Genomic DNA, 9310 nt, shown 5'->3' on the forward strand with positions numbered 1-9310 from the left:
TTTGTTGGATTTACTGGTATGTCATTGTCATGTTACAAGGTCCACTTTTGGTTGAGCTTCTCACACGATCCTCAAGCACATCACATTATAATAAACGATGGTGAATTTTCAGGCCCTGATTCAGCAAAGTAGCCCCAGACCAGCACATTTCCACCACCTTGTTTTGCAGTCGCTATCAGGTCCTTCTAGTCAAATGCTGTTTCTTGTTTTCATCAAACATGTCTTCTGGTACTGTGGCCCAATACCTCTGTCTTTGCCTGGTCTGTCCCAAGCCCATTGTTCTACAAGTCCTGGTCTTTGCTTAGGTGTTCAAGTGAAATTTTAGCCTTGCCCTGATTTTCTTTCTGGATAGCAAAGGTTTCCTCCTGGCACACGTCTCACATACGTCTATTTATGGAAGGCTGTGCACTTTGATATCAGCAGTGGCAGGATCTACTAGCAACTGGGGTGCCCTGGCTGGCCTGGCCAAGTTGGCAGTTGTTTGAAATCTCCCCCACTTGTACAGTAAAATGGTTTAGAGATCTTTTGAAATCCTATCTCAGACTCCTAGGCATCTAGAACCTTCTTTCTGAAGGCATCCGAGATCTCACTTCGATTTTGACACAGTGATAAAATGCATTCCAACAACAAAAAAAGGTCTGAGGTTTAAATAAGTCAGGGTCAGATAAAGCTTCTCTAAAGATGTTCCAATCATTCGAACCTGATCTGGTCCAACGGATTCTAATTTGAGGAGTCTGAGGAAGATGTTTGATGGGATTCAAAATAGGGCTCTTAGAAGACCACTTCGGAAGAGTCCAGTGTTTAGTTCGTAGCCATTCTTAGGCTGTTTCTGCTGTGTGCGTGTTTGGCTCCTTATCCTGTTGTAGGATTCAAGACTTGTGACAGAGACAGGGCTTCCTGACACCGGGCAAAACATTTTACTCCAGAATGTCTTCATAGTCTTGACATTTCATTGTTCCCTGCACAGGCTCGAAGCACCCCATGCCAGACACAGACAAGCAGCCCCCAAACATCACGAGCCTCCTCCATGTTTCACAGTAGGTCTGGTGTTCTCTTCTTTGAAAACTTCATTTTTCCATCTGTGGACATTGAGCTGATGTGACTTTGGTTTTCACAGAGTTTGCTGTTTTAGTGTTTATAGATCGTTTTGTCAGATGTTTCTATGGTATGCTGAAGTAGAATTACAAGCATTTCATAAGTTTCAAAGGCTTTTATTGACAATTACATTAAGTTTATGCGCAGAGTCAATATTTGTAGTGTCGGCCCTTCTTTCTTTTTCCAGACCTCTGCAATTCGCCCTGGCAGGCTGTCAATCAACTTCTGGGCCTAATCCTGACTGATGGCAGACCATTCTTGCAGAATCAGAATTTGTAGGTTTTTGTTTGTCCACCTGCCTCTTGAGAATTGACCACAAGTTTCCTGGCCATGGACCCAACATTCCGATATTTTGTTCCCCAAGTCACTTAGTTATCACTTTGCCTTATGGCCCGTGTGGACGATTTTTGTGACTGAAGACAGAGAAGAAAATTAAAATTAGTCAAAACCTTTTATTAATACATACCAAGCAAGGGTAAAATGTCAGAGAAACACAGTCCTAGGACACCGCACTTCATCTGCCTCGAGCGCAGATGTCCTTGTTCTTTTATACCTTTCTAATCTCCTGATCGTTGACCATGTAAGCAAAAAATAGCATCCTGACTCATTGTACTTTTCCAGTTTTTGTAAAGTCATTACCCTAAAGGTATATTTTCTTGTCACACACATCATCAAAAGAAACTTCCAGAAAGTATACATGCTTTTTGTCACGCACGCCAAACACAAACAAGTTTCATCACTCTGTCCTATTTTCTATACACACATACATTTTGTTCAATTACATCTTTTTTTGTTTCCACACTCCTCCCTTTTTGAACAAAAATGATGTGGGCCTATAAATTCTATTTTGAAATGGTTGATGAAAGGGAAAGGGGAGAGAAAATGGAAGAAGCTATACGAGACATGCGCTCATCATGTAGCACATATGCCCTTTCCATAGAGGCGGTAAAGTACTTAGATATTATATAGCGAAACAAAGGGATAATACAACAACCAACCAGGAGGAGGAGACAAAATGTCACAACCAAAGAAATGAAAACAGATCTTATCCATTGTCCCCAGGACCCAAAGGAGGATGCAAACCACTGATCCCAGGGATTTGTAATGCCAGAATTAGTGGAAAGTTCTTTAGAGAGAGCAGTGAGGCCTGCCAATGCACGAGTTATTGATCCATCTGGCGCGGTATTATTTGGAATATATGTACAACAAGCATCACCAAACATAGCACAAACACCTCCCTTTTCGGCAAGTAACATGTCCAAGGCTAGACGATTTTGCCAAGTCATCAGAGAAGTACGATCAAGCTGTTCATGTATACCTTCAATAGCGTCTTTGGTGAAGTTAAGGAAACGTTGTTGGTTATAATTAATCCAGTCTACATTCTTATTAATAGTAATTTGGGGTATGATAGATTCAAAACCGGCTGCGACTTGATTCCTAGCTTTAAATCTGTCTGGGACACCCCTAGGGACTCCAATAGCATCTATGTATACTCCAGGGCCATGTAAGGAGATATCAGTAGGCGTATGGAAAAGGGAGCGGGTATGTCGGAAATAAAAAAGGAGGTGTGGAATAATATGGGGAGTGAGAGGGAGGTAAGGATAGAAGTCTAAAAGGCATAGAAGTCTAAAAGGCATAACTAATTGGATTGGAGCACAGGTACCAGACCAATTAGGGGGAAAGGTGACAAATGAAAAAGTGGATGAAAGGGTAGAAATATTCATAATCCTAACAGGAGAAAAATCTGAACCAAAAGTTGGGGAGATGGGTGTGTGTGCCAGAGAATGAGGGGTGTTAGTAACAGGATTGTCAATCTTAATTAGAAATCTCCCTAAAGGGTCTGTTCCAGATACATATACCCCTAATACATAAATACCTGAGTTACAATGGTTGTCAGCACATACAATGAGAGGCATGTCCTTTTATGATAGAAAACCGATTTTTCAAACCGTATTTTTGGGCCTCAAAAGGTTGATAACCCCAGTCCTCAGTTCCAGTGTTAGCAAAAACCCATTGCCAGTTGTCGCAGTCACTTCCCCTCATACACACGTATTTGTCAGATCCGGTCCACTGGGCTTGTCGACCAGTCCCACAGTTGATAATAGAGCAGAAATCAAACTGCACTGATGTGGTGATTCCCAACGGGAAAGTCAAGGTGACCAGGGCAGTAGACAAGGGAAAAGAAAAACATAGTAGCACAGCAATCAAGGGTGCCATCTCTTGCAATGTGAGGCGTGAATCCAGGCAGGCAGTCCCTCAACTTTCACGGCGTGTGGTGTGGATAGAAGAATTTGGAATGGTCCTCTCCACCTAGGCTGATGCCAGTGTTTCCTCCGAGTATCTCGAACCAGGATCCAGGTGCCCAAACGAATTGGTAAATCCTTGGAAAGGGGGCTGGTCCTCCAGGCTTGATCAACCTGCTGGTGGATTTCCTTCAACGAGGTTCGCAAACCTGCAAGACTAGAGAGAAAATCATTGGGAGAAAAGGTTTGTTAGTGTGTTTATGAGTCCAGACTCCATCAGAGAGGGACCCTTCTTTGGACCATTTTCTCCTTTCGATATCCGTGGCTGCATTCTGTAAAGAAATAATTTAATTATCAGGGTCCTGGTCATTTCTCTGTTGGAATAAAGAAATTGGTGTGTTATTATATGCAGCCTCTTTAGCAAAGTGGTCAGCTAAATCATTCCCTTTGCTAGCAGGATCCTGTTTTCCCGTGTGAGCTTGACACCCAACAATCGCTAGCTCCGATGGTTTGGTTATAACTTCTAAAGGGATTCGATCAATTTCTGATGTTGGATGGGTTTGCCAGTACTGGTCTTAATTTGTGCTTAAAGGTTATCTATGCAATATATTTAAACGCGTCTTTTCCTTCATGCTTATTATTAACAAGGAAAACATACGTGCTTGAACCTTTATTCGTATCAAGTGTGCTGACCACTGCGTCACCATGCTCTTCCTTTATAGTACCTAAAATACACAACTTCCATTCATATCACAATTAGACACACACATTCATATCACAATTAGACACATTCCGCTTATCGCCAAAAAACTTGTCTCCCTTCTCATGTAATATTATTAAAAGAGCATTTTCCCTTCAAACTTGATCAGGGTTTAAAAGGAAAAATACTTTTGTATATTTACAAGCCTTAAACAAAAGTGGAGACAATTCATTTGCGCTAAACCAATTACACAAATCGATAATTATCTTTTTCAGTTTTTTAGTTAGAGCTCTCCAGGACTGGTCTTAAATTCCCTTAGTTTCCATAGTGTTCCATGATCATGGCAGACTCCAAAAGCATACCTGGAATCTGTATAAATTGTTACGATCTTCCCTTCGGACAGCTGACATGCTTAAGTGAGTGCTACGAGTTCAGCTGTTTTGTGCACTTAGCTTTATGAAATTTGATTTGCTTCCAGCAGGCGGTCCCCTTGGACCACTGCGTAACTGGTTGAGGGCGCTCCATTTTTCAATTGTAGCATTTGACAAAGTACAGAGTACATTCTGATACTCATAGGGATCCCTTTTAATACACTCTATAACATACAAAATCACCCAAAGCATTTTCAACACACTTCACCCCAGTATTATTCTATATTTACACTATATTTGGAAACAATGCAGCAAAGGAAACAGAAACGAATGGACTCTGAAGAAAAGCAAGTTCAACTCTTCAGGACAAACAAACATAAAACAGCCTCTCATGATGTTAGCTGGTGTTAACACAATCCTGCTCAGCTAAACGGCGCCGGTTTCCAGATCAAGGAGACTTCGTTGGCGAACTGAGTCAGCGACAATCAAGGAAGAAAAACTTCCGTGGCGATCCAATTACGACAACAAGGACAAATCCAACTATCGAGAAACCACACGGTACGATACCACAGCAAAACCGCATTCCCAGAAAAAAGGCTACAGTCACAGAGAATATTAACTCACAAGAAAAAAGAAAAGGACAGAAGAAATTTCATGAGAACTACATCCGTGCTTGCTAATACAGCTTCTGTTGTTGCAGCCACAGCACGAAGACACGGAGGAAATGCTGCGGCCACTGGATCCAGTTTTGTTTTAGAAAAAATAAGTCACCGGTCTTTGTTTATCTCCATGTTGTTGCGTCAGTACTGAATTCATAAATCCCTGCTTTTCGTCCACGAACAAAGTGAATGGACGAGAATGATCAGGCAAACCTAGCGCGGGCGCAGATAAAAGAGTAGTTTTGAGGTTACAGAGCCTTCTCAGCCAGTTGTTGCAACGGCTGTGCTCTTTCAGTAAAATTTAGAACCCACTGTCTGCAGTGGCTGTAATGCGATTTTACAGTTGTTTTGATTAGCTGCAGCTTAACTTTTAGAAACTTTATGGCCATTGTCCCCCAAAAACAGCAACAATTTCTGGGTATTCATTGTACAATTTTTCTTTTTTTTTTTCTTCTGTAGCGCTACTGTATCCCGTCCGGCCAAAAGCCTTCTATCTACATACTGTATCCCGTCCGGCCAAAAGCCTTCTAAATTTTTTTTTTTTTGGGCAAGAGCTTAACCATAAACACAAAAGGGCTTCTCTGTATCCCTGAGGCATGACGGTCCATGTCCATCGGCGGTACCGCGTTTGACGAGATCGGGATGTACGGCGGAGATGCCAGCCTCTGCTTCGGGAGACAAAGGATATTGGGCACGGTGCGGGCGGAAGGAGGACTTCGGGTGGATCACCAGAGGCTCACAGTGGGCTATCCTTTGAAACACTACTTTAGTTATTAAATGGTCAGGAGTATCAAAAATACCTGGAGTAACTTGTAACCAGTCTGTTCTTTCAAGGCATTTTTCCACCCATGGCCCTATTTTCTCCCATTAACAGTGTGTGATTTAGCTAAGGAAAAATGAGGCACTATGCCGCCAAGATAATATATGTGCTGTGAGCATGTAAGATGAACAGAAGCAGCTGCCTTTGTGGATGAAATAAAAACACAGTAGATGTGAAGGGTTTCGGGGCAAGTACCAGAAGTAAGGAAAGATTCTAGCCAGGTGGTGTCTACTTCTATAGGGAAGTATTGGGCAGTACAGTGTAAAATGTCAGGGGCCTGTAAATTGGGAAAAAGACAAGGGGAAAAAGAATGTAGGGCTTTGAGGAGAATGGTGTGTGGGGAAATATCTAAAGTCCATGCTGCAAAAGAGGGTTTGGGATAAGGGGTAATTTGACACAACAACTTGGGGGTTGAACAGAAAAAACAAAGCTGATTCAAAAGAAAACGATGCAGTAAGGTATGTCCGCCAGGACGTGACTGGACTTGAAGAGGTTTTGATACTTGAAGAAGATGAGGTTGTCCAGAAGCAGTAAGCACAGTAACAGTTTTGTTCGAGGTAGGGACCTTTGCCAGCAAGCGAGTGGCACCAGTATCGATTAAGAAAACAGTCTTAGTGCCATCAACGAACAATGTCAGTAAAGGATCAGTCTCTGAATTATGGGTGAGCAAAGGTAGTTGAAAAGAGTGGCTGGAGGTCCCAGTGTTTTCCTATGGCCAGTATTGTTAGTCAGGGGTGTCAGAGGAAACAGGTGGAATAAGGGGAGGTGGGGGCTGTTGCTGTCTGTGAGGGCACTCCCGACGAAAATGTCCAGTTTCACCACAGGCGTAACAAGAGTAGGAATTAACATTGGGATTAAAGGGAGAGGGAATAAAAGGATTCTTAGTGTGGTCAACAGGAGGAGCTCTAAAACCACCTCGTCCTCTTCCTCGTCCTCGTCCCCTTCCTCTAAAGCCATATCCTCGACCTTGGTCAGGAGCATTCCTGGTATAATAGTTCATCTGTGCTACCAATAATTTGGCATGAGAGTCCGATTCGGCATGTTCAGCATGTCGTTTGACTTCATCAAACGTGGCACTTTCCCACTCAATACAGGAAGTGCGGACTTTGTTTTGTATATCAAGGCGCAAGCCGGAAACAAAAGGTGGAACTGCAGCTCGGGTGCGGTCATCAGCATTTCCCAAGCCCGAGTGATTAGCCATAAGGTCTTGAATCCTATGTGCCCATTCATCAACTGTTTCGTCTCTCTTTTGTTTTGCAGCAGAAATAAGGGACCAGTCCGTTCCTTTTTTATATGTTTCTGCAATATTTTGTCTCAACGCCTCCCATTGTGAGTTAAATTCGCCTTCTCCACCTATCCCCTGTCCTCGAGTTAAAGCTGGGTTCCATACCCATGGAATGTCATTGCGGACACCCCTGCTAACAGTGGCCCATGTGGTCCCAAACTTTCGACGAAGTACCTGGGTCCATTCAGCAGCATTAGGCTTATACATGCTATCTAATTGATCAAGTTGTTCAACAAATTTTAGTCCTCCTACTTCCTTTGGATCTGGAAGTGCATTCACGACATCTTTTAGTTCTTGGATGTCCCAATTCCGATTTATCATAACTGTTGTGGGATTTTGGGGTCCAGCTGGATGGGCAGGGTTATAATGGGGATTGGGAACTTCTATTAAAGGGCAAGTAAGTGAAGGATTAGAGGAGAAAAAAGTTGGAGCTGGTTTGTGAGTGGAGGTTTGACTTCGAGTGCATTTGGAGATGGGGGGTTTGTCTAGTACAGGGTGAGTCTGTGCCTGGGGAATCATCAGGGGAAACTTCTGCTAGTTGTAGTGCAGGGGGGGACAGTCGGAATGGGGAATAGAGGAGGGGATAATAGAGGTGTCTGAGGTCGGTTCTGAGGAGGGGAAAAAAATAATAGGATAAATCTAAACCTGTTTTCTTTTCTATAAATTTTCTAGGAGACCCATTTTTACGGGGCGTCTGTTGATCCTCCGAAAATAATCCTTCCAGCACTAATGATTTTGATCCCCCTGTGCGGCGATTAACAGGCTTACTGTTATAAATTCCCATTATGTCCCCTTGCTCTCCCGGGTTCTGTATTTAATTTTCCAACTATATACTGATTTGTCTAATCCCTTGTACGTATGAATCAGCAAGGCATTAAGTGTGCCACTCACTAAACCTAAACTGTTCCCTTCTTAGTCCCAAGGGGAGACACCTAACTATCGGTCCTGTCCCAGTTCCCAGGAGAACACGGTTTTGTTGCTTATTCTGTATGTAGATTTATTTATTTCGTCCTAACAGCAATCCTGTAATCTGTGCTCTTTTCGGTTTATATTTCCATACCACCCCGTTACTCGTCCCGTTAGCCTGTCCGCTCACATCCCCGGGTTCCAGCTCAGGTGACTTCGTGTCCGATTCGGTTCAGCAGAATACTACATCAATACGTCCAGCCGAGTCTAGGATATGGGTGAGGCCAGTATCCTTTCGTCAGACCTTTCGTATGCGTCAAACTGCTTGGGTCAAGTCTCCATCACCTTAAGCAACCCGTTGAGATATGAGTATGACTAGACGGTCAACAGGAAACTCGCCCTCCCGTTATTTAGAAAATAAAAAATATTCGGAAATCCCCCGGTGCTTACCCCAGCCTGGAAATGTGCAAGCTCTGTCTGGAAATCCGTTCAGTCACCGTGGATGTAGCAAAGAGGAGACCAGGGGCTCCTCACGCAAGAACTGTTTCAGGACAGGGCAGTCCTAACTTTTGCCGGAGCTGCATGCTCTGCTGCCGGATATCTCAAGTTAACGGCAGTCCGCTGGTAAGACGGATCACTGAAATGGTCTCGCTGGAGGAGTCGACCGGCCGTCTCTTGCCCCACGTTTGGGCGCCAAAACTGTGGACGATTTTTGTGACTGAAGACAGAGAAGAAAATTAAAATTAGTCAAAACCTTTTATTAATACATACCAAGCAAGGGTAAAATGTCAGAGAAACACAGTCCTAGGACACCGCACTTCATCTGCCTCGAGCGCAGATGTCCTTGTTCTTTTATACCTTTCTAATCTCCTGATCGTTGACCATGTAAGCAAAAAATAGCATCCTGACTCATTGTACTTTTCCAGTTTTTGTAAAGTCATTACCCTAAAGGTATATTTTCTTGTCACACACATCATCAAAAGAAACTTCCAGAAAGTATACATGCTTTTTGTCACGCACGCCAAACACAAACAAGTTTCATCACTCTGTCCTATTTTCTATACACACATACATTTTGTTCAATTACATCTTTTTTTGTTTCCACACCCGCTGCTCCATCACTCTGGAAAAGGCATTGTTGGTCACCAAACTGTTTTTGGATGGTTGGGAGAAGTTGCTCTCAGAGGATGTTTTGGTCCCATTCTTTATTCATGGCTGTGTTCTTGGGCAA

General features: G+C 43.2%; 1 protein-coding gene across 3 annotated transcripts; it reads right to left on the reverse strand.

Annotated features, from left to right (window-relative positions):
* Positions 1–1621: 1621 nt before the first annotated feature.
* LOC127527022 (syncytin-2-like) lies at positions 1622–8898 on the reverse strand. 3 transcript variants are annotated; one of them, XM_051924461.1, is made up of 2 exons: positions 8851–8898; positions 1622–3555 (listed from the first exon to the last, which is right to left on the reverse strand). In XM_051924461.1, the coding sequence occupies exon 2, from the start codon at positions 3009–3011 to the stop codon at positions 1938–1940; it is 1074 nt and encodes a 357-aa protein (XP_051780421.1). In that variant the 5' UTR covers positions 3012–3555; positions 8851–8898; the 3' UTR covers positions 1622–1937. The 3 variants fall into 3 exon arrangements, with proteins under 3 accessions (XP_051780421.1, XP_051780423.1, XP_051780422.1); XM_051924463.1 differs by lacking the exon at positions 8851–8898 and adding an exon at positions 8530–8843; XM_051924462.1 differs by lacking the exon at positions 8851–8898 and adding an exon at positions 4401–5499.
* Positions 8899–9310: the final 412 nt, after the last annotated feature.

Source organism: Erpetoichthys calabaricus, chromosome 3, assembly GCF_900747795.2.
Source record: "Erpetoichthys calabaricus chromosome 3, fErpCal1.3, whole genome shotgun sequence".
Taxonomy (NCBI): domain Eukaryota; kingdom Metazoa; phylum Chordata; class Cladistia; order Polypteriformes; family Polypteridae; genus Erpetoichthys; species Erpetoichthys calabaricus.